Source organism: Dicentrarchus labrax, unplaced genomic scaffold, assembly GCF_905237075.1.
Source record: "Dicentrarchus labrax unplaced genomic scaffold, dlabrax2021, whole genome shotgun sequence".
In the NCBI taxonomy this organism is placed as follows: domain Eukaryota; kingdom Metazoa; phylum Chordata; class Actinopteri; family Moronidae; genus Dicentrarchus; species Dicentrarchus labrax.
This window is the reverse complement of record NW_026136722.1, coordinates 16,343,687-16,368,615: the sequence shown is the minus strand read 5'-3', so window position 1 is coordinate 16,368,615 and position 24,929 is coordinate 16,343,687. Positions and strand designations below refer to the sequence as shown.

General features: G+C 46.0%; 2 protein-coding genes across 11 annotated transcripts in view; one reads left to right on the top strand and one right to left on the bottom strand.

The window, feature by feature from the left end:
• The window catches only part of arhgap23a (Rho GTPase activating protein 23a), a 69,026-nt gene extending 48,848 nt beyond the window's left edge, over positions 1-20,178 (top strand). For 7 of the 10 annotated variants that reach the window (XM_051387870.1, XM_051387866.1, XM_051387867.1 and 4 more), the window contains 18 exons: positions 412-2,038; positions 7,169-7,324; positions 8,276-8,387; positions 8,509-8,548; positions 9,560-9,697; positions 9,786-10,094; positions 10,178-10,239; positions 10,326-10,444; positions 11,152-11,270; positions 11,365-11,517; positions 11,691-11,769; positions 11,879-11,952; positions 12,145-12,234; positions 12,421-12,546; positions 12,643-12,684; positions 13,479-13,572; positions 16,181-16,212; positions 16,335-20,178. In XM_051387870.1, the coding sequence (XP_051243830.1) occupies positions 412-2,038; positions 7,169-7,324; positions 8,276-8,387; positions 8,509-8,548; positions 9,560-9,697; positions 9,786-10,094; positions 10,178-10,239; positions 10,326-10,444; positions 11,152-11,270; positions 11,365-11,517; positions 11,691-11,769; positions 11,879-11,952; positions 12,145-12,234; positions 12,421-12,546; positions 12,643-12,684; positions 13,479-13,572; positions 16,181-16,212; positions 16,335-17,774 (4,812 nt within the window). In that variant the 3' untranslated portion in view covers positions 17,775-20,178. The remainder of the gene's footprint in view (positions 1-411; positions 2,039-7,168; positions 7,325-8,275; positions 8,388-8,508; positions 8,549-9,559; positions 9,698-9,785; positions 10,095-10,177; positions 10,240-10,325; positions 10,445-11,151; positions 11,271-11,364; positions 11,518-11,690; positions 11,770-11,878; positions 11,953-12,144; positions 12,235-12,420; positions 12,547-12,642; positions 12,685-13,478; positions 13,573-16,180; positions 16,213-16,334) is intronic. The other 3 variants (XM_051387864.1, XM_051387865.1, XM_051387868.1) reach the window with 3 other exon arrangements.
• Positions 20,179-20,941: 763 nt separating this feature from the next.
• Positions 20,942-22,977, bottom strand: hexim1 (HEXIM P-TEFb complex subunit 1). The gene has a single exon (XM_051387896.1). It carries the CDS (start codon positions 22,596-22,598, stop codon positions 21,471-21,473), a length of 1,128 nt encoding a protein of 375 aa, XP_051243856.1. The 5' UTR covers positions 22,599-22,977; the 3' UTR covers positions 20,942-21,470.
• Positions 22,978-24,929: the final 1,952 nt, after the last annotated feature.

Genomic DNA, 24,929 nt, shown 5'->3' with positions numbered 1-24,929 from the left:
GATAAAGTAATCAGTTCGTTCTACGCTTTCTTTCTTTATTTTCAATGGCTACCCTTTAAAGCAGTGCAGTGTGTATTTATAGTGTGTGTGTGTGTGTGTGTGTATACACAGCACTGGTATGTATTTGCAGCTGGCTGCAGTGCAGTGAGTATTGTGGCTTTTGCTTCAGGCAGTTCATGCAGTTTGCTAGCTAGCATGTGTTTGCGAGAGCTGAGGCCCCGGGGACAAACTGTGGCAGAGGGGTTGAGCTGAGGGACGGTCCCACTCGAAGGCTTGTTGTTGAGTTATATTATAGTGTTGTTATCAGACTTATGAGCACATAATGATTTACAGTCGCCTCACACACCTTTTCTCCAAGCTTTCCTCCAGTGTGTCTTATCTCACTTCTCCCTTTTTCCCTCCCTCTCCCAGGCATACTCCCAGGATGCCTACCTGACAGGCAACGAACCCTACTCAGGGGGAGCTGAGAACCTCCCACCGCCGCCTCCCCTCTGTTACCCACGCTCCAAGAACACGCCCCCTGCTGGAGCCCCTCCACCAGCCCCCATGGGCCAGAACCAGCTGGATAACTGGAGTCGCTGGCCAGGTTCCTCCAGCCCCTCTTCACCCCTGGACAACCGCTCCGCTGTGGGCAGCCCAGCCAGCTGGCAGGAAGGGCGGGCAGGAGAGCCAGGCGGTGTGGGTCACAGCAGCCCGGCCCACCGCACAGAGGAGATCCAGTACGGTATGACCAGCCAGCAACCTCAGGGACAGACCAGGGGGCGCTCCTACTCTTCGTCTTCCTCATCGGGAGGCCCCTTGTCCAGCCCGCTGCAAGTCCACTACCCAAACCACCACGCTTCCAGCTCCTCCCAGGCTAAGCCGCGCAAGTCCAGCTCAGCCTGGACCAGTCCCCCCCTGCCCCAGCTCAGCCACGGCCGCAATGAGCGCTGCCAGCAGGCCCTTTCTGACTGGTACTTCAACCAGAACCCTGAGCGCTCAGGACGCAGCATGCAGACCCGCCACCGCAGCTACTCTCAGGACCGGCTCAGTGAAAACAGGAGGCAGCAGCAGCGGACAGGTGGCTGGCCGCACAGCGCCTCCCAGGACACTCTGCTGTTACTACAGCAGTCAGGACCAGGACCCCATGGAGAGCCTTACTGGTCCTATGGAGACTGGGAGGGGGGCCCAGATAGGGGGCAACCAGTCTCTAACTATACCCGAACACGCTCTGAAAACCTGCTGGCCCAGTACGATCGCCACGGCCGCTCGTTAGAGATGCTGGACCGAGCGGCAGCTGGACTGGTCTCGCCTCGGTTTGAGAGGCCTTCGTGGATCCAGCAGGCTCCGCAGCCACCCCCCAGGACTGACGCCTACCCGAGGCAGGGGAGTCATTACGGTGCAGCACAAGCTCCTCCGATGTCTCGACCGTCACATTCTAAACACCACCCCCAGACTCACACCCAGGCCCACTCCCAGTCTCAGCCCCAGCAGGCCGCCCCCCAGAGCAGACGACTTCCCACCGGGCAGAGCATGGACGACCAGCCGGTGGGCTACCGCAGCTACAGCCCCTCTTTTTACCGCAAGACTGGCCGCATCATGCAGCAAGCCCACTCTTTCAGGGACCCTTCGTACTCTGGCCCCCACTTGAACTGGAACCCAACACCCAAAAGCCCCCCAGAGGGCACAACAGCACCCATCACTGCCTCTACCGCGCCCCCTCTTGCCTCCGCCTCTCCCGAATCCCAGGACAGAGCGTACAGGCCGACAAACCACGAGAGGGAACGAGGGTCAGTGGAGGGGCAGGCGGAGGTGGCACAGACCCAGGAAGTGGTGCTGAGGCAGAAACCTCCCACCGGGCGGAGGAACGCCTACGGTATGCGTCACCCCCACTACGCGCTGCCCATGGACGGGCTAGAACCCTCTTTGTTTTCTCCTGATCCCCAAGACTCAGCCCCTGCCCCTGGTTCCACAGGAGACGTAGCCCCACGCAGACCTAACGGCAACCTCGCCCCCCTTCCCATAGAGGATGACTCCCTGGCCTCAATCCCCTTCATAGGTAAGCAAACCCCTAACCCCCCCCCCGCACAAAAAAACCTCCAGCTGACCTCGAGTTTTTTATCGCTTCTCTTCTGAAATGTAACCACATCGAGTGTTTGTTGAACGTTAGTGAAAGCTTAACTGGGAGGAAATGCAAAGCTATAATTCAGACAAAATTATGAGTTTGGGGGGAATGTGTGTGTTCTCTTAATTTCCTTCTTGTCTGTCTATTTAGGCTCCAGGCTCTGTTTAGATGCAGTTTCCATTCTGTCATTGGTGTGTGCTGGTGTGTGTGTGTGTGTGTGTGTGTGTGTGTTTGTCTGTGAATGTTTTGCGTTGGGTAATTCTGGCGCTTCCGACGGTCTTACAGGCAGCATTAGTAGTTTCACTGAATCATATCTGGTGGTAGTTCACTAATCCTGCTTCTGGATCTCTAAGGTCACCGTGCTGAGGAAATGAGGCGGAGTCTTCCTGAATGTGTGTGTGAGCAAAGATATTTACTATAATTCCTGTAGTATTGCTGCCCGTCATCCATTTCTGTTAGTGAGTCAGTGACTGTATTGGTTCTAAGCCATGCTAGTGCCGTAGTGTTGATTGGTCTGCTGCTTTTGGTCTCAATAAGTATCGGGCCGTTACATTTTATGGGGTCCACACATCCATGGCCCCCAGAGGAGGAATTCAAATGATTTAAATCAGCTCCTAACTTTTCCTCTTGCCCATTCATCAGATCAGAATGTTTTAATTTGTCCAAAACTTTGATTTATCGAGGAATTGAGGAAGTGTATTACTCATTATACAACACAAGGTTGTATAACGAAATGAAAGTTTCCAGTTCCTTCAAACTACACACAGAGAAAAAGATAATTAAATCACTGAATAACATAGAAAATCAAATCAAATAAACTAATATAACTGTTATTTATGCATCTTGATGCAGTGCATCTTTTGAATTTGAGTCAGGGGGAGTGTAAACAGCAGCAGATAGTGATGATAATACGGTTTCATCTCCACATAAAAAGAAACAGTGTCCATTCACACTGACAGCTCTGCATATGACCAAATACCAGCACAACTGATAACATCCCCTTCAACCTCGGCTGCATACTTTGTATTTGATGCAAATCAGCTGACGTTAGCACGCTAAACTGAGGATGGTGAACACTGTAAATATTATACCTGCTAAACATCAGCTCCATGGGGGGTCGCTGGGGCTTCTTGATTTTAAGGCATGCAAGAAAACCTTAAAAGATATACAGTAGGCCTATATCACAGCATCTGGTTCACTTCTGTGAAGAAAAGTAAATGGAAAATAAATGAATCGAACAAAAACCAAGCATCAGGGAGAAGAAAACAGAGGATTTGTCTGAGAAAGAAGCTTATTAAGTCTGTGTGATTGTTTAAAATGGTTAAAAATACATAATACAGACAGATAATTGTATGAAAAAGTTCCCTATACAGGAAATAATCTGCTCAAAATTCATCCAAATCACACGTTTTACAAAAACTTCCTGCAGTTACAGAGTTCACTGTCTGAGTTCATTGTACAGTTTTGAATATAATAAGAAATATACAGAAAATATGTCACTGAGTCAGTAGAAAAGGGTTCCTTTAAGGAAAAGGGTTGGGAACCACTGCTCTAAAAGACACAGAAAGAAATTGAACATGTCAAAGTTTGCCCAAGATTAATATGAAAGTTAGATTAAATGAATCCAATGAAATCAAATTATATATTTACTCGCAGTGCTGGAAATTTGCCACAGTAATAATCTGTAACAGCTTCTGTGCATAATGCAGTTCTGTATCTATGTGAGTTTATGTCGACCGTGATGTACAGTACATAGTACAGCTATGGCCTACATATGTTGGTGTCAGTGGGAGGTGACTGTGGTCGTGTCCCGGCTTGTTTCCTGCTCTGAAAAGACCGAAAGAGAAGGGGCTCCGCAGGCTTCATGTTGGCTTGTATCACTCGACACGTTACAGCACCCATTAAGTCAAACCATACGCAAACGAAGTTAGTCGGTCATGCGAGCCATGCCTCCATCACCCTGTCACAGCCTGAAGAAAAAAAAAACCCCTAATGCTGAATAGATTCAAATCAGCTGACTTGGAAGCTCTGACCCAACATGGAATGGCCGTCGGTGTTTGAGCCAAGCCACGCTCGGCCAGAGAAAGTCATTTAAAGAGAGAAAATCCAGAGGTTCAGCAAACCATGAGGCATCTCTCTGCCTCTCTGTCAGTCTGTCAGAGCACATTCTTGCCTCGTACCTTCAGAAACCAGGCAGTCGGGAGCTGCAGGCCGGGACACGTCTGATGGCCATAAACTGAAACTAGGCTAGTTTCTCCCCATGGACAAAAAAAAAAAAACTAGCTTTTCTGTGCTCTTCCATCTCTTTATCTCTCTGACAGAGAGGCTGATATGATCTGGGCCCTGTTTGGGGAACATGTGATGTAATTGGCTGTTGTCGTTCTCGTCTACGAACGTCTGTGAGGTAGCGAGCACAAAGGCAGGGCTGTGTCTGACGGCGAATATGTATTTTTTTTTTATTTTTATGACGTCTCGATCGAAGATTTCCAAAACTTCGATCCGGGGGGGTTTCTATTTTTGCAGCTCGTACAGTTTTGAATCAAACAGGAAGTGGCACGTCAACATGATGCCGTATTTTACTCTGTGCCCACTCGGGAGTCTTTCAACATGAATCTAAGCTGTAAATTACCAGGAGGTTTTTGTGGCGGTCCTTGTGGGGAACAGTAGGGGCCCATACACTCAGCTCCCGCCCGACCCTCAATGCTGCTATTGTGCTGCTCTGGAAGATGAAGGGGTTTTGTGTGTGTCTGTGTGGGTGTGTGTGGTGGGGGGGGTTCAGTCTATGACTATCTTTACAAGCCGGATCCCGTGCACAACAGACCAGGACCAAGACCTTCTGTGCTGGCTTCTGTCCTGCTTCCAAAAAGGCCTCTGGTTCCCACTGTCTTGTCTTGCAGGCACTGGCTGCCTTTCTTTCCTCTGTCTTTCTGTCTTTTTATCCCATTCTTTTTCTTCTTTTTCCTCTCCTCTTGTAAAATCCTCTCTCCAAAAATGTTGCCATCTAAAGCTTTTTTTTTTTATGAACAGCAGACAGCTACTCCAATAAATCCTTTAAGTCATTTTTCAAGCAAAAGTGGTAATTGTGGTAAATATTAACTGGTCCCTGCTGCTCAACGGTCAGCATTTGCAGCATTTTTGCGGACAAATCAAACAAAACATGCAATTTGAAGTCGTCACCTCTGTTTTTTTAGGAAATTGTGTTGCAGAAAAACCCATTTCTTAAATAAAGGTATTGAAAAAAGTATAATTTGGGTTCTATTTAACTTTCAGTAAATAAATACAGTGAGTAAAGACTGCTATCCGCTTTTATATAAAATAAAATAGTAAATAATCCAATGAGTTTCAAAGGTATTTTAGGCAAAATCTTAAAGATCTGGTGCATTTTCACAGTACTGACTTGTATGTAGGTGTTTTTTTAAGGTTATTTTAGACTTCTTTTAACCGCTGTCTCTTTTATTCTTTTCCTCTCTAACTTCTTTCCTACTTCTACTCTTGCTCTCTGTCCATTCCTCGCCTCTCCTCCACATGTAATCTCTGAATTCGGAGCTCCACATATGTTGTAGGGACACGCTGTAGAGTCGGGGCAGGGTGTGCTGTAGTCTGTTGCTCCCCTCTGCTGGTCTGTCTCTGTCTCGTGGCTCTGAGCTCACTCCTCTGGCTGCCCGTTAATGACGGCCTTTGTTAAACCCACAGCCCGGCTATTTCTGGGCAGCGCTGTAAACAGGCAGATTCCTCATCCCAGATTGGAAATGTTTTCCGCCTTATGTCGGGCTCTAGCATGCACAGGAGTGGGGAACAGAACAGAAAGAGTGGTCGATGGAAGACAGCCAGAGGCAAAGAGAAACAGAAAGAGGAAAGAGGGTGAAAGATGGGAGTGATGGTGAAGGATGAGGGGTGTTTGCAGGATATTTCAGGGACAGAGAGGTGAGTAAAAAGAAAATCGGAGCTGAAAGGAGAAACTCTAGCAAAAAAAAAGACTGGTGGTTTGTGAAGTTCTTCCAGAGCTGTCCGAGGCTGTGCTGCCCCCTGTTGTTTCCACAGAGAACACACCAAAGCCTTGTAATTCAGTCCCTACAGTTTAAAATATCACCAATAAATCCAGCTACTCCTCACTTTATGCAAACATCTGCCCGCTCTCTAATCCTCAGTCAGGAAGTGTGAGTGTGTGTATTTGTGTGTGTGTGTGTGTGTGTGTGTGTGTTGTGGTTTCATATCCCTTTGCATTAGCTGAAACTATCAAAGATTCGTTTGACCTATAAAGCTGCAAAATGCATTTGTCTTCTCGTACACTGAAGCTTTCATTCATTGTGCAAAAACTACCACTAAATATCTACATTCAGATATGATAAATATGATATATATAATATATATATATATATGTGTTCTTTTTTGTCCTCGTCGGATTGTGACACTTTTCACTTGCATATCTCCTCACACGTCTCAGATCATACTTACTGTAGATCTCATAAAGAACTGAAACCTGGAGCCAGTAGATCTCTGTTACAGTACAAAACCACCTCTGTTAGCAGCAGAATAGCTCTTCCTATGGCAACAGGAGGCACAGGTACTGCGTTATCCGTAAACTATTTGCCTATTCTACCATGTCCCTGTGTAACTTTTTGTCTCTTTGCTCAGGTTGCATTTGTATTGTGTGTTACCTGGAACAGTTGCACAGGTTTTTAGATCGTTCAGCTTCTTTTTGTGGATTTGTACATGAGCGTGGATGCTTGTGTTTGTGGTCTAGTGTTTTGTGCAGTTCTTACAGGAACCAAGAAAATGTCTCTTGTTCGAGTATGATTATTATATGTGTTTATTTTGCCGTTGGAAGAATGAAATGAGTGGAAATCTTGTTTAGTATCTCTGATGGTAACCCTGCGGTTCCTCGCCGTTCCTCTCCCTTAAAACTCCTCTTCCACACCTTCCACTAATCTAACCCCCTTTTTACTTTCCTTCTTTTTCCCTTTTCTGACCTTTTTCTCTAACACCTAACCCTATCCCCTCTTCCTTTATCTCCTCTTCCTTTCTCCTCCTGCCTCCCCTTCCTTCCCATCCACCCTCCCACAGATGAGCCGACCAGCCCCGGCGCTGATTTGCGCGCCCGCCACGTGCCGGCGTCCTCCGTGGTGTCCAGCGGCATGAGTTCGGCGCCCGCCGTGGTCGCCAGCCCCGCCTCCCCTACCTTCACCTTCCCCCTCACTAGGCTCTTCTCACACGACTGCAGTGAGTGCCCCCTCCTCCCCCCTTCTCCTCTCCCTCGCTCCCCACTGCATGCAGCAGAGAAGCATCTTATTTGTGGCGTTTACCTGCGATGGAGACGATCCCTCTTTTTACTTCAGAGAGGGGTTGATGAAGCATGCATTTAAAAGTTGTTGGTCCTCTGTACCTTACATTTTATCAAGTGTTTTTTGCCAATTATTGAGTCTTAAAAGTCAACTGAAGCAGAAAAATCTGCCAATTGCAGTCTAATTCAAATGAAATTGTTTGAATTTTCATTTTTCATGATTCTAGTGCAGCAGTTTGCATAATAATTCAGTTTTCTTTCATAATACTGACATTCATTTCTACAACATTAGATTTTACTGGGAAAGAGGTCGAAATATTCCCAAAATTAGACTTTTTGGACTCAATAATAAGACAAATCCTTGGAAAGATGAGGTTTTTAGCAGTGCTGTAGTATTTGTGCATGGTGCGTTTGTAGATCGCATGTTTGACACAAAGAAAATTGTACAAACAGAATGTGTTTGTCTCTTTTTCCAGATGTGCATGAAGCCGTAGATTCAGTGTGTTTAGGTAAAATTGCACAATAGACTTGCATGATGTGTTTCTTTAAACAAGCGCATGTCAGTCTGTGTGTACAGAGGATGTATCTGCATGCCAGTGGTGAGAAAAGCGACCACAGATAATTGAATCTAACCCACCGCTCGAGCTCACCTCCCCACCATCCATCCTCACCACGCCACCCGTTCACTCACTACTCATACCCCCCCTCGACCTCCTCCTCCACCACCTCCTGCACCCTCCCTCGCTATCCCCGTCTCCTAATCCAACACCGTCCACACTGGTGATTGGCATTACATCAACATTCTGTCTTTCTCTCTGTCTCTTTCTCTTTGTTTCTCTTTTCTACTCTCTCTCTCTCTCTCTGTGCTCATTCATCCTCTCATCGAGCAGGCAGTATTAAATCCAGTCGCCGTTCCTCCTATCTTCTAGCCATCACCACCGAGCGCTCCAAGTCATGTGACGAAGGACTCAACACGTTCAGAGAGGAAGGACGAGTATTTTCGTGAGTACCATCAGACCGAGACAGTTGGCTGTCAGCTACATCAAAATGGCATCTATTGAATGACATGTGCAGGCAGACATTTTGACAGTTAACTCTCAGTTGTGTTGTTTTACTTCACAAGGAGGCTACCAAAGAGAGTGAAGAGTTTCTTCACAGAGGGGGTGAGTTCTTCACACACAAAGCGTCAGCCTCATTTTTACTGACTCTTGTCTTTCTTTTCTCACTATTTTGGCCGAGGTCAGCTACTGTCAGGTGGACTGCTGAAGCATTCACATGTTATTTTGTCAGAAAATAAACCCAAGAAAACTTAAAAAAAAACTAAAATGGAGGTCTTGCAGCTTAACAGATACATTAAACATACTTTAAACTTAATTTTAAGACTAAAAAAAGAATATCTGACAGTTGACACCATTACATAAACAGTGTCTTTCTTTATTTATAGTTGTAAAGTCGTGTAAAAGAAGTGATCAACGTAGACGGTGGCAGATCATTTCATGCATTTTCATTTTCACTTCACCTTAGAATTTAAGTCTCAATTCATGTTTTACTTTTCTTTTTTTTAACCTGTGACATGCTAAGATGTAGTGTAACAGCAGCACAAGAATTAGAGAGACAGAAAGTCACTGAAGTGTCTCAGTAATCTGACATTACTGGTACGTTTGGCTTAAGTTTGCTAGCATTAGCTAACATTATCCACCATGAGTAAGTCTGTAGCAACAAAACTTTTTATTTCTAAGATAAAACCTTTTCTTCAATAGTTGCATAGTCTCGGTTTAAAGGTTCAGTGTGTAGGATTTAGTAGAATCTAGCGGTGAAGTTGCAGATTGAAACCAACTTAACCAAGCATGTCGGAAAAATTACAGTAGCCACAAAACTCTCGTAAATCAAACACGACTCGCTTCCTCTGTAGATAAAAACAGCTCATTTTAAGGTAACGAAAACAGAACAACTCTTATTGTGAGCTGATTATACAGTAATTAAAACTCTTATTCCATTTCTGCCAATAGATCCTCCTAAATGTTACCCACTGGACCTTTAAATATCTGTCTTTTCCATCCACTTGTGTTCATCTGTTGGCCTGTCTGTGCCTTTGGTGATTTTAATTTCTGCAGTCAAGGTGCTTCAACCTTCAAACCTGTGTACGTGCTGAACTTTTCCCTTTCCTGTTTCAGTCTCTGGACAACCTTGGGACTGCAGAGGAGGTTCGATCCAAACGCCACTCCACCTCAGAGCTGGGAAACATCACTTACAGCGACGTACGACGAGAAGGATGGCTGCACTACAAACAAATCCTCACGGAGAAGGGCAAGGTGGGCACACCGGGCTTAATTAGAAAATAAATGAAGGCAGAAAAAACCCATTTAAAGACTCACATCTTATCTCATCTGTCCTTCACAGAAGGTGGGTAGCGGCATGCGTCCGTGGAAGAGAGTCTTTTCAGTCCTTCGCTCCCATTCGCTGTTCCTCTACAAGGACAAGAGGGAGGCGGTGCTTCGCGGGGCCACGATCGGAGGCGCGGCCGAGGACGAGCAGCCGATCAGCATCCGAGGCTGCCTGGTGGACATCGCGTACAGTGAGACAAAACGAAAGCACGCTCTGCGGCTCACCACCCAGGACTTCTGCGAGTACCTGCTGCAGGCCGAGGACCGAGAGGACATGCTGGACTGGATCAAGGTCATCAGGGAGAACAGCAAGACTGACAGCGAGGTCAGAGGACGCAGCTTTACCTGTCAGATTCCAACCTCCTCTGTTGCAGGTTTTATAAACGCAGGTGTGTTTGTTTGTTGCAGGAGCTCGGCTTTTCCAGACAGGCGCTCATCAATAAGAAACTGAATGATTACAGAAAACAGAGGTGAGTCCCCTGATGATAAGATTCCCTTCACCACTGCACTCATCCGACAGCTTGAATTAAACCTGTCTCTCTGTCTCCCCCTGCAGTCCGACAGGCAGCAAACCCGACTCCTCTCCCAGGATGCCCCGCATGAAGCCTCCCTTCCTGCTCGCCAAGGCGGAAAACGCTGCCGGTGCACCGCGCTCCCCCAAACCAGAGGGCAAAGGTCAGTGTCAGGGAACGAGAAACAATACTGGCAGTATTCTACTCACTGTGCAAAAAAAAATAAGTTATGAATTTACTGGAGCACAAAGTCTGCCATCCATTATCTCTTCAAGTGGAGCTCAGGGTAAAAAAATCTCTACAGAACAAAAAAGTTTAATTTCCACAGTCAAAACTCACAGATTTACGTAGTCAAGGATACCAAATTAGGCACTGTCAGTGAATAACTACCTCAAAAGCTGGCAACTGTATGATTTGTTTTGGATCAAATATCAGAAGTTTATGGTAACTATAGAGCTACAGTTACAGCTTTTATTATTTATGCCAACAAGTACAACACATAGTGGACACAAGCTCTTATATTAGAGCCAGGGTACAACACTAATATGATATCTATTCTTATTTTATTTAGGAAAGACTGAAAATAATCGCACCAAAATGTCACTAATTTTGATTATTGCAACTTATCATCCCTTTTCACTGTACTATTTATAATGCTTCAACCAGTTTGTTTAAAGAAAGATGCCCACATCTGTTTTACCTTTAAATCTGTATGTTAAAATATAACGGTTCAGTTGCAGGTGGTGTATTATCTCTTTTTTAAAATCTTTTCGGGGCCGCAGATGTGAGAATACTCAACGGGCTTTTTTTGAGAGCCTTTAAAATAAATAAATACTGAGGCTCTGAAGTATTTGTTTGATCTGTGTTTAGATGAGAGCGGCCCTCCGAAGTCTCCCTGGGGAATCAACATCATGAAGAAGACAAAGAAGGCCGGGCCCAAAGCCTTCGGTGTGCGGTTGGAGGATTGTCAGCCGGGTGTGAACAACAAGGTTAGCCTCGATATCCTCTCCGTCTTACCTGAGCGCGCTGAAACGTTTCACTTGTGATTAACTCTGTCTCTGTCCGTCTCTACGTCCGTCTCAGTTCATCCCGCTGATCGTGGAGATCTGCTGCGGTCTGGTGGAGGACATGGGTCTGGAGTACACCGGGATCTACAGAGTCCCCGGGAACAACGCCATGGTGTCGATGCTCCAGGATCAGCTCAACAAGGGCGTCGACATCAACCCCGCAGAGGAGGTGAGGAAATACACCTGTACGCTTACTGTAGGAAAAATATATCCAAACTGATGCAGAAAAAACACATTTAACTGACAGGTTTAAGTTTACTCAACAACAACACTGTGTCATTAGAGGCAGAAGGTAAAACACTGAGATCACTGACTCCTCTCTGTGTCTTCTGCTGTCAACAGAAGTGGCAGGACCTCAACGTCGTGAGCAGTTTACTCAAATCCTTCTTCAGGAAACTTCCAGAGCCGCTCTTCACCAACGGTGAGTCCAGACATGTCGGGACAAGCCATCACACAAACTCACATCGTCACACATTCCTGTCAAACCGACTCACCTTATCTTTATTTTAATATTCCTAATACCCTCGCAGACAAGTACAACGACTTCATCGACGCCAATCGGATGGAAAATGCATCAGAAAGACTGAAGACCATGAAGAAACTGGTACGTGTTTGTTTGTATGAATGAATGAATGAATGAATGAATGAATTTCAGCATGAACGTTGGCCTACTTGGCTAGTGTGTGTGTGTGTGTGTGTGTGTGTGTGTGTGTGTGTGTGTGTGTGTGTGTGTGTGTGGTAGAAGTCAGGCAAGTTCAACAGGTTTATCAGTTTTGTTATTCCTCCACTTTCGTAGATCCGAGACCTTCCCGATCATTATTACCACACTCTGAAGTTCCTGGTCGGTCACCTGAAGACTGTAGCCGACAGCTCCGACAAAAACAAGGTGTGTTTGTAAATATGATCAGAATATAATCACGTGTCAGTGCGATGTCCTTGGTATTAACGTCCCTTTGTCTTTACCTGGTGTGTGTGTGTTTGTTTGTGTGTGTGTGTGTGTGTGTGTGTGTGTGTGTGTGTGTGTGTGTGTGTGTGTGTGTGTGTGTGTGTGTGTGTGTGTGTGTGTGTGTAGATGGAGCCTCGTAACCTGGCTCTGGTGTTCGGGCCGACGCTGGTCCGGACGTCTGAGGACAACATGAAAGATATGGTCACACACATGCCCGACCGCTACAAGATAGTCGAGACGCTCATCCAACATGTGAGAGATGCCACACAAACACACACATACACACACGTACACACACAAAAATAAAGAATCCTTCTTATTCTGAATATCTCTTTGTGTTTCTTCTAGGGCCTCTGGTTTTTCGCTGATGAGCAAGACAAGGATGAAAAGGTTTGTTTCCCCATATTGTTGTTTAATAGCACGCAGACACTAAGGACTTATTCACACTCACACACTGGGGAGATTCAGCTACAGTAGCTCTGACAACCGCAAGTAATATGTTGTTTTGTGACTTCATTATCTGAGAATCTTTTCAAGTGAAGGTGTGAAATAACTAGTAAGTACACTTATTAACAAACCACAAAAATGTGAAGCTGCACTGCTCGGCGCTGACAGCAGCCAGTGTGCAAACTGCCTTGTTCCAATGTGTTTTTCCCCCAAACAAGAAAAGCTCTTATATAATATAATATAATTTCAGCTCTTATATAATATAATATATGCAATTCTGGATTATTTTGTATGATTTCTTTCATGTTTAAAGAAAAACAAGTATTTAAGGCTGAATCTGAGATGAAATGACTTAATTATCTGTGGCTATGATTCAGCTATGTACAGTTAAAATAAAAGATGTATTGATCTTTCTTTACATCATGCAGTTGAGGGATTATACTGTCTGCAAGGTCGCACGCAATCATAGTGATTGACTTACTCAAATAAAATTTCTTGTACTTCTATCTTTGTGATTAAGAAAACAGATAAAGCAAAAAAAAATGTGCTAAACATCGATTCAAAGGCAATAATCTGTAGAGAAATCACATCGGTTGAACGTTCAGTTCCCTGCACGTTGTTTGAATCTTCCTCTTAATCTCCACAAGTGTCAGGAAGTTGATGATAGATGCATCAACGCAGAGATGGTCGCAGTAAATCACAGCCTGTTTAATGTTTTTAATGTCTGATCCGTCCAGACGCCGGTGGACACGGAGGACGTGCAGCCCGCCCCCAACATAGACCACCTGCTGTCCAACATCGGCAGGACCGCTCTGCTCGGGGAGGCCTCAGGTGAGCTGCTTACTGCCAGTGACTGCTAGCTCTGACCGAGCCGACCAATAGCATTCGGGCAGCTGTAATTGGCAACCCCCAAAATTGAATGTTGCTCTCCGTTTAAAGCTGGAAGTAGGAAATTCCCCCATTAGTGCTTCATAATTACAATTTGTGTGTTCCAGCGAAACTGAGGGTGGCAAAAAAAAAACCAGCTGTCAGGATGGATTTTCTTTTTAAATGGGAGAGTAAAAGACACTTTTGATTGAAATTTTTCTATTGAGAGCATATTTCTAAGAATCCGTGACAGCGAATGACTTTGATATTCCTCCACGGAAGTTTGTCCCAGTTTGAAGCCAGAATTCCCTACTTTTCCTGGAACTGGAACACAGCATAAGAAATGAATCCTTACATCCGTTAGCACTTGGAGTGTTTCTGTGTTTGATAGCGTGCCTATACTTCTCTCCTTTCAGCTGACCTCTTTTTCCCCTCCACGTTGCTCATCTTTCACTTTCTCTGTACGTTTCCTCATTTCCTTCTCTTAGCTGAGCCTGTGGAGCAGCCACTGCGGTAGGATGGGAACTCCCCTGGCAATATGTGTGTGTGTGTGTGTGTGCGCGCAACAGAGCCAGTGCATCATATTGTGAAAGTGAAATAATGTGTGTGTGTGTGTGTGTGGGTGAGAGAGAGAGAGAGAGAGAGAGAGAGAGAGAGAGAAACTGTTAGTGGTGGTGATGGTTTGTGTCTCCATGGTCTCCATTACCCTCCTGAAAGTCGGCGTCTCGCTCTCAGTGTCAGACGGGGGTCTCTGTAAGAACATGTCACTTCAGTGTCGCCCCAGTCGGACTAATGAATTAATGGATGACTGGTTGCTCTCTGCCTGTTAAAGCTGCTGGGGTCTGTCACTGAGAGACAACTCTCTCACTGTGTGGCCTGTCTTGTTGTCATCCCACGGGCAATTTCAGTCACTGCAGTCCAATCATCGGGCTCCTAACTCCTCTTAGCTCCAAAGGGACTCTAGATGGCGCTGTTTCTGACCTTTCATTTCAAAGATGAACCTTTACCTTGATTTATGTGTGTGAGGCTCACTGGTGGCTCAGACTTTCACTCTTCCTCCACAGTTTTGATATCACTGGTGAACTTCTAAGTAAAAGCATTTAGTTTCCCAGAATGGTCCAAGCTAAGCTATCAGAGTTAGCTCACAGCTGGTGAATCTGCACACAGAGAAAGTCCCTTTCACAGCCCAAAGTCCAAAGCACAGTCCGTACAACATATGACACCCGCTGTCCTTAGACCCCTCGAATAAAGGAGTAATCCAAAGTGGTCTTTCAAAGTAAAATACCTCAGAAATATAGCAAAATAAAAGAGCAGACATGATATTTTCATGGATTGTTACCAAAAATTTACACTTTTCAGATTTTTAATAACTTTTATAGCTGAAACTGAAGGCAAGAGTAGAAGTAGAACTGCAACTAACAACTATTTTATTAATAGCTAATAATTCTTTTTCAGTGAGTTTGTCTAGAAATATCTGCAAATAGTGAAAAATGCCTGTCTGGAAAAAGCTGTCGTCTTCAAATTGTTTGTTTAGTCCGAAAATATCCACTTAACAGTTATATAAAAATAAAAAGTTGGGAATTCTCACATCAGAGAAGCTTAAAACCAGACACGGATTTGGTTTTATGCTTCTTAATTAACTTAAACCATTAGTCAGTTATCAGGCAATCCAATCAGATTTCAGGTTTACCAAGAGATTTTACTCTGAAAGGCTGCTTCAGTTTTGGGGAAACTTAAGGGCGGTGCATGTAGGATACGAAGAGTTAATGTTTGTCCCACTTCCAGAGCCAACACCTGGAGGCAGCACACAAAATAAACTGGTTTTACTATCACTGTTGTTGGTACGTGAGAAACTATTCCATCTAGAGCCCCTCGAGAGGCGGGCCACCCCCCCCAATGCCCCCCAAACCAAAAAAAGCTTTAGATTCATACACTCGGTGAAAGACGGAAACAGATCACCCCCCCCGCATTGGTGTGTGTTTGTGTTTGTGTTTGAAATTCATTTTCTGCTCTTCACGCCTCCAAACGCTTCTTTCACTGATTGATGTCATCAGTGTTTTTCGGTGATGTCATCGGTGTGTGCCGTGGTTTTTCCTAATGCTGTTCTTCCCCCCCAAAAAAACCCCTGCTTCACCCAATCATTGTTTCTCCTCCACATACTCCAGTGTGTAAACATCTGTGTTGTTTTTCAGTTTGTGAGGTCGGAGGGCACAGAGGAGGACAAGTTCCTTTAAGATTTGTCTCGTCATTTCTTTTTTAATATTAATCAGAAAGAGGACATAAAACTGCTGTTCAATACAAAGAGAGCATTCAAGCATTGTTGCGCTCTGGCCACGCCCCAATCGGTGATGTCACAGCAGGTGTTTTCCCCCTTTGCAGCCGATGGGAAAACACCCGCAGTGACATCAGGGTTTAAAGGGCCGAGCAGTTTCCTGTGATTTATTGTGTGTGTGTCCTTCAAAGAAATGATGATCACACCAACTTTCCTCTGTGTCCTCCACCGTGACTGTTCTGGCCTTTTGTTAACGCCGATGGTTCTGACCCGCTGATGTTTGTATCCTCTTCTCCCCAGACTCAACCAACAGTGACTCAGCTAAATCAAAGGTAAGCGTCTCCTCACACGATGCCAGGTTGTTCTCCCACCGCACAGATACCAGCGGTAGTTCAGCTTATGTGGAAAACGTATAAAGCGCCGTGTATGACGTGACGTTTTGTTTATTTTTCAGGGGTCGTGGGGGTCAAAGAAAGACCTCACGCCCAAGGACTTCCTGACGCTGTCCATCATGTCAGCCGTCACGGGTCGCAAACGCAGGAAGCGCCATAACGGCCGCCGTGTGGGCAGCAGCACCGACGACGACTCGGAGCACGAGCCGATCAAAGCCGGACATCTAGGGGCGGAGGAGGAAGAGGAGGCAGAGTCGCCGGTAGGAGACACTGCCCCTCGAGCAGAAGGAGAGGAGGACGACGACGAGGAAGAAGAAGAGGAAGAGGAAGACGAGGAAGTTGCAGAAAGCGGAGCGAAAGAGGAGGTAGAAGAGGAGGCGGTGGCGGTCATTCCCAGTCGGCCGTGCTGTAAAGAGGAAGAGGAGGCAGGAGGAAGGCAGGCAGCCGTGTTGTTGCAGGAGGAGGAGGCGCGGGTGGAGGCGAAGGGGCCGCAGTGGAGAGCTCCAGAGGATGCTCGCTCCATTGTTTCCGGTTACTCGACCCTCTCCACGTTAGGGCGGAGCCTGGGGTCAGAGGGGAGGGGGGACGACGCCGACGACGAGCACAGCGAGCTGGTGAGCGAGACGGACAACGAGAGCGGCTTCGCCTCGCGCTCCCTCACCCAGGAGAGACCCGATAAACACCCGAAAACACCAGCGAGCACACAGCCGCCAGCAGCCCCGCGCAGCTTCCTCTACACGCACTACAAGCCCCCCGTTCTCTCGCCCACGAACCTTCTCGCCCCGCCCACAGCCCTCACAAACACGCCGGACTCTGCGGACAGGAGTGAAGGAGGAGCGCGCTCCACCACGCCCTCATCCTCCTCCTTCTCCTCCTCCTCCACCACTCATAAACTGCATTCGCGGCCTTCCTTCAACTCCCACAAGTTGATCCAGTGTGACACTCTGGCCAGGAAGAAGCTGAAGTCGGAGAAGGCCAAGGCTCGCTCCCTGGACCTGTTGGAGCTGTCCGGGGCCGCGGCTCAGGGCGATGGGGCTAGTTCTGGGCCGGACAGCGCACCCAGAGCGAGGAGGGACACCTCCAGAACCAACCCCTCCTCAGGCAGCAGCCAGGAGAGCCTGCGCCCGGCCCGGCCCAAGCCCGCCCTGCCGCCCAGCGAGGCCGCCTCCTTCACCCCGACCGGCCCAGGGGGCAGGTCTCTGGCGGAGCAAGTCCGCGCTCGCCTGCTGGGCTCGGCCGACGACCTGCGCAGCGTGGGGCTGCGGAAACCGCTGTCGCCCGAGACGAGGAGGAAGAGACGGGCCTGGCGCAGGCACACCGTGGTGGCCTCCCCGACTGAGACGTCCGACAAGAGACCCCCAATGACTGTCAATGACTTCTCCCTGTCTCCCTTCACTCAAAACCAGGTCAAAACACCAGGGCTGCCTCGGGATGCAGACGGACTCGAGCAAGGACCGGCTACGCGTCAAGCACCCACCTCTAGATTCCACCAGTACCTGTGAGCCCTGTCAGCTGACCTCCACCCTTCACTCTGAGGAAAAGTGGCTGATTCTGAAGGCGGTTTGGGGGGTTGGAGGGAAGGGGGTCCAGGCTGAGCTGCTGACTCCCTGCAGGTCAGTAGACCGGCAGCAGCGTGAAAAACAGGGTCGTGGTTAGTTGCCAGGTGCAACACAGTGTACCAATGAACTTTAAAGAGCAGCCCAGCCCCCCTTTTTACTGTTTTTTTTCCCGATAAGCTCCATTTGCATGGCAGGGGGCATTCCAGTGTTGCCAAAGCTTTTGTTGTTGTTTTATTTTTCTCTTCCTGTATGTGTGCTTTTATAGAAATAATACAGAGACACAAACAGACCTCATCACAATCAACGTTACAGCCAAGAATTAATGAAACCGAGCATCCTTCCCCCCCTCTCTCCCCCCCTTCGGGTCCGCTACCTTTCCTGCCTGGCTCGCAGGCGGCGTTAATTAGACGGGTTGAATCCCTACAAAAGGATCTCCCTCTGGTTCCTGAGATACTTGGTGCTTCTAATCAAAGTGGGGGTTTAACTAACAGAAGAGACGCTTATAATTACACAAAGTTAATGGTCAGCTTCAATTTCAAGAGGGATCCCAACTGTTTTTTATATCAGTCTTCCTAATTTTTCACTCCTCAGACCAACAGACACTGTAATACTCTCATTTATACTCCAAACGACGGATTCAGTCGGTCACAAACACGTTCAATAAAAACAGTCGTCTCTCTCTGTACTTGTCAATAATGTTCATGTGTGTTTTGCGCAACAATATTTGTGATCATGTCCGAGCGTGCAGGTGTTTGTGTTGAACAATTTTTTGTAACATTTGTACAAAGCCTTTTGTTAAGTTAACCTTGTAAATATAAATATTATGTTATCATATTTTGTTTTTACTTTTTTTTTAGTTCCTTTTTTTATGGTTTACAAAAAGTGTGCGTACAAAAAAAAAGTGCACAGTCATTTCTTTCAAGATGTTACTTGAAAATGTTTCCCTTAATATATTAATTTTTTTTTGTTTTATATTCAATATATATATATTATATATATTTTGTATTAAAGTAAAAAAAAAAAAGTACTTTTATTGTGATTTTCACCTCTTTTTGGTGTACCTGTTCAAAAAGGAGACGAGATAAAACACGACTATACCTGTTCCTTACTCTCTCATAGATGGCCTTTTTCTCTCTGATTCTCAGCACTGTGCAGAAAACCTTTATCTCTTCGAGGTCTTACGAATAAGTTTTATCTGGTGACAAAACTTCCAGCGACGTTGCATCGGCTCGTTACGCAAACTATCTGGTGACTACATGTAGCAAGGGAGTGTCATCTGGTAATTATTCCTTTATATCGGAGGGGCAAGCTCAGCCCTGACCTCGTTTGTTTTGTCATTATTGCCTCAGATTACTGAGCGTTGCCCCCCTCCCCCCCTTACAGAGATCACAACACAAAGTGCATCCCCCCCCCCCTCTCTTATAAAAAGAGACGGAGAAAAAGTGTTTCACAGACAGCTACATGTTCACCCCAGTCTGTGGAGGTGTGTTTTCATCTCCTCCTCCACCTCTGAGGGTTCACCTGTCTACACATTTAATAACCTTAAGGGAGGTGTGGGGGAGGGGGGGAGTTTTCCATAAGGTCAGGCTCTAATGAATCCTCCCTGACTGCTGGGAGAAATGGTACATTAAAGGAAATGATGGCCTGTATCACAAAAAAAGGAGGTGTCACATTGTTTTCCTGACCAAATAACCCAGTGAAGAAATAATAATAATAATAATAATAATAAATAAGTTATAATCTTGTCTTACCTCAAGATTTTTTGTTTCTACAAGTGCCTGATTTTCTGGAATGTTTTTTTTTTTTTTCTCCGGTGCCATGTCAGTTCTTATCTCTCCGTTTCCTTCTGTTGTTTCTGGGTCTCCTCCCTCCCTCCCTCCCTCCCTCCCTCCTCTGCTGTGGTCGACAGTGTGAACTAACTTAAGGCGCTGACCCAAAGATGTGTACATTTTAAAATACAAGCGGCCTAACTGAGAGCACATTTTCAAAGCCAAGGACATGTCTATGCACCTCTCTCTTTGCCTTCAACACAGGCGTTAACAGCGGAGGTCATCTCTCTCTCTCTCTCTCTCTCTCTCTCTTTCTCTCTCTCTGCCTAAGTGATCCACAGTGTGTGAATATGGTACACCTCACAAAGCCCTAACCCTAAAAACTTACATTAAGGTCAAAACAGACTCACACTTTCTCCCCCAAAAAACAGCCAGCGACTCCCATCATTGGCGCCTGTTGTCTTGACCTGATGTCTCATTGTTGTATTTTAAAAAACACTTTTTGTACATACTATCTTTAATATGTAACATATTGTATTGTGTACATTTTGGAATTTGCTTTTTTTTTTTTTTTTTGAGTATAACTAATATGAAAAATGACTGGACTTAAAAAAGAAGAAAGTCCCCCCCCCCCCCTTATGGCTGTGTGCTTTAAAGCAAAAGGTTATATGATGTAAATAAACAGAAACTATGTTTAAAAAAAACAACAACAAATGTGCATGTTTGTTTTTGAGACACACACACACACACACACACACACACACACACACACACACACACAACCTTGTAGGAGGAAGATGAGGGCTCATGGAGCTGGCTGACGCCCTCTAGAGGCCGCAGATGAATAAGGTCTCTCCAGGCCGAGTGGCACAGATTATTGCCTCTGAACATGAGAGAAACTTCATCTAAAACCACCGAGGCTCTTCACATTTTAACTCATATTAATAGTTTAATATCATTGCATTCGGTCAAAGAAATTAACTGTAACTTCTTGGGAATCTATTCAAATCTTATGCAAATATAAAATCTTTAGTAAAACTTTTGCAGCCTTCTTTGAATATTTTTTTACATAATCACTCAAAGTGTTTCAGAAGAGGAGGAATGAACAGATATAACTCAGTGTGTGTTAACCTTCATAAAGAGCATCCCCCCTCCTCCCCCCTCTCTGGCTACAGCCCCGTGTATTCCTCCTATCAGAGCCCATTTCGGCCCAGTTCAGGATCCTTTACAAGAGGAGAAGAAAAACTCCCCTTTGTGATTATTTATGCTGACACACAAACAGCAGTTGCACTCCAGATGAGCCGCTTCCTGTGTCTTGCAGCACTTACAACACATGACAGCAGAATTTCAAAATTTTATTTGAACTTATGTTAACACACAACTGTTAAAATGTTCACTCTGGTAGTTTATTTCTGCAAAAACAAAAACAAAACAACGGTCTTTTGCAAGCTGGGCCAATTAGCTGTAATTTGTAGTTGATATTTTCTGGGGGGGGGGGGGTAATGCAACATACCATGTTTGTTTTTAAAATTCAAATATGGAACAGTACGATATATATATCAATGGATACCTACGATGTTGACCCGGTAAACAAAAACAAAGTGTCGTGTTGTCAAATACATTCTCTTTATAAAAAGAATCTGATTTTTGAAATATTTACATTTTTCTTCTTGGGGAAAAAAAAATAAAAAAATAATAATAACTTGAACAGGACAACCCTTTACAGTCCAAATAGAAAAAAAAGAAACGTCAAGTATTGCATTGCAATGCGAGGACTTCATTGTCCAGATGACAAACTGATTACAGAAAACTGATGACAATTTAAAAAAAAAAATGCAGCAGTCCCATTTTTACCTTCAAAAGGTTTGTTTTAATTGGTAGCGACCTGGCCCCTGTCCTTACTGGGCTGGTTCTGCAGGAGGAGCTCCGTGTTTTGAGCCTTGAGTCTCTCCAGCTCCCTCTCCAGCTCTCCGAGCCGCACCAGGGAGCCCTCCACGGTCGGACCCCCGGGCTCCACGGCGCGCCTCAGCCGGTTGTTCTCCTCCTCCAGCCGGGACATGCACTTCTCCAGCTCCAGGTACTCCTGGACCAGCTCCTGCTTGGTCATATTCTGCAGGCTCTCGACGTGGTACATCTCGTAGGTCTCGGAAAAGTCTCTCTGGAGAAACTCCCCACCTGCGTTGCCGGGCCTCCCGATGCCGTCGCTGCCTCCGCCGCTGCCGTCATCATCGTCGGTCACCTCGTTGTCGCACAGCTCCTCCTCGCTGCCCGTGTCCTCCATGCGGCCACCGACCCCGGAGGGTCGCCTGACCCCGGTCTCGGTGTTGAGGTCGGGCTCCTCCCGGTCGTGCTCGTCCATCAGGAACTGGGTGGTGTTGTAAGGGGCCACCGGGAGCCCTTTGGCGAACATCTCCTCTCTCACCCGGGAAGCCCTGGCTGTCTCTTTCTCCTCCAGGGCTTTCCTCTCCTCCCAGGAAAGTTTGTAATAAGGCTTCCAGTTGCGCTTCTTCTTGGAGGTCTTGCTGCGCCGGTGCCTCTTCTTGCCCAGACGCGCATCCAACCCGGTGTCGGAGTCGATGAGCAAACTCTCCTCTTGCACCTGGTTTAACGTCTCCTCCCCCGGCGATCCACCGTCGCCGTTTTTCCCCCCCTGCGAGGTGTGATGACCGTCCCCCCTTGCGTGGACATCGGCTCTCGGATGAGGCTGAGCTGCAATCGGGCACTTTGGGAGCTCGTTTCCGGCTGCTAAGGCAGGGCACACCCCCCTCTGTCCGCCTTTCGTTTGCCATAACTTGTCTGTGTTGATATCCACACAGTTCTCCGCCCGCCGCTGCTGCCTCTGCCGCTGCTGCTGCTCTCTCTGTCGCCCCCTGTCGCCGTTCTCCGGTCCACCACGGTTGCTGGCTGGGAGATGCTCCATAGCGTCTCCGCCGATCCCACCTGATGGGCTGCCTGAAGTTTTCAGGTGATGATGGGTCCGCTCCGCTGGCTCTGTCATCCCGATGATCCGCTCCAATAAGGCTCTGCTTTATCTTTCTTTCTTTCTTTTTTTTTTTTTTTTTTAGCGCATTTCAGATCATTGTTCACGCCCTCGGGGAAAAAAAAAACTCAGCTACAAAAAGTTCGTTAAAAGACGTTAATTTGAACAAAAATATACTTCTCCAGAACGAGCCGATATCACGGGAGAAAGTTCTGAGTTTGGACGTTTTAAAAGAAGACTAACTCTCGCCAACCGAAAGTAAACACTTGTTACTCCTCCAAGGGTTTGTCAGAGCAACTGTCGCTAACTACCATTAACTGTTTCGATGCTGTCACCGTTCACGTTCACCCGGAGACGACGCTCCACCGTCACAACAGTGTCCAGTGTGCTACTCAAGAAGAGGGAGCTCGTGTTTATATAGCAGCTCCGCCTCCAGCCGTGCGCATGCTGCTGCTTGTAACTCCTGTTGAATTCTGGGACATGGCGTTCTGATTTCGGCGAAGCGCTGGCGGACGCCTCCGCACCGAACTACATCGCCCACAAGTCCGTCATAACTGACGGGCGGTTTAGCCAATCAAATGGTACAATCGTGAGCGCGGTAGAGTCCACACCTCTCTCTCCTGATTGGACAAGAGGGTAACTTTGCTGTTGCTAAGCTTAAAGTATTTTCTGATTGGACGCGCCAGTAGTCAATCAGAAGTACGTAATCCACACCAAGAAAGCAGTCCGGAGCATTTTTATGGACGCTACTATGTGCAAATAAGGGGTAACGGTTAAAAGTTAGAAAATATAAGTTATTGTAAATACTTTCGAATTACATTATATTACAAGTAGAACACATTAAACACGTTTTATACGTAAGACAATAGGGTTTATTTTTATTTGCTGACCACACAGCCTGCCGCCGAGTTAAAAACACAACAATAAAAACCTCCCGTATTTTAAACAAAATGAAGAAACCCTCTCACGGAAACTAGTCCGCTTTGAATGTTCACACAAGAAAATAAGTAAAAACAGCCCATTCTGAAAATTAAATACTTTCACGGGTTTAGCAGCACAAAAAGACGTCGGTTAGTCGCCGGTTGGCCCATTAAACGTTCCGTTATGAGTGCTCCGTGTGTGGTGCGGAGGGATACGTTGCAACGGGCAAGGGGCTCGGGGGAACTCTGGGATCAGCGTAAACAAACGGCAGTTGAAGTCAGGCTGCCGCTGCGGGCACAGCTCCGAGCCCCGCGCTGTCGAAGGGTGGGTCAGGCGATCTCGCACTTAGCTCGATAATCACGCTACCGAGTTGGACGGAGTGGTGTAGATTTACGATTTGAGCGTAATTTTTAACCTCCCCCCCCCCCACCACATACACACACATACACGATCTTTTTTTTTTTTTTTTTTTTTACACCGTTTTGTGTGTCACAGCTAAGGATAAGCTAGCGAGCTAACGTTAGCCAAAGCCGTTAACGTTGGTTAGCAAACGGCCGCTACGTGGTTGGTGACGCTCCCAAAACTAAAATACAAAAACAAAAATAACACTATCACTGTATAAAGTGTGAAGCCACACGAAAATAAAGTGATAAATAAACGTTAAGTTTACAAAACAAACGGTTTTCTAGTTCTTTTAAGAGTAACTGAACGCCATATTGTAAAGCTACATAAAGCTAAATAAAGGCTAGTGCTAACGCTAACTTATAAACCATCAACGGTCGATGAGATGTTAGATTAAATGTTACCGTTTATCAATATATATATTTATATTTATATTTATCGATATAGCTGCAGCGGACACGCAATAAAGTAAATATAAAGGCCAATACTGCCAGGTAACAGGAGTAGCTAACGTTAGCCGTCTGCTAACTAGGCCAGTGTGTTGATATGGGGATGGGTGTAATTGCTGGAGCGTATGGTTTTCCCGTGAGAGCTTCCCACTACAGATTTATTATTAATTTACACATTTACACTGTGACACTGCGTCGGATCGATACAGACAACAGGCTGTGGGAAATACACAAACAGGACAGGAGAAACGGCGTTTGTTCGCAATAATCCGCGACATAAACCCCTCGATGAACTGTGTTAGTTTCGGGAAGTAGACGGTACCCGATCTTACAAGGCAGCACTGAAGCCTTCCTTTATTTTACTGCTGGTTGACTTTAAACTGGGTTTTAAACGCTTAAAACTAACAATAAACTCACACATTGTCCATTCACTTTTACATCTAACTGTCTTTTATGAAATTACTTATTGTTTGATATAAAAAAAAGACATATTGCAACATTAATATGGAGTATAAATGTCCAAATATTGGTTTTTTTAATAGGGTTCTGTTCTTTTGTATAGTCTTTACATGCATAC

Coding starts and splice junctions, on each gene's coding strand:
- hexim1 (XM_051387896.1), bottom strand. CDS start 22,598: ATGACAGAGCCAGCGGAGCGGACCCATCATCACCTGAAAACTTCAGGC.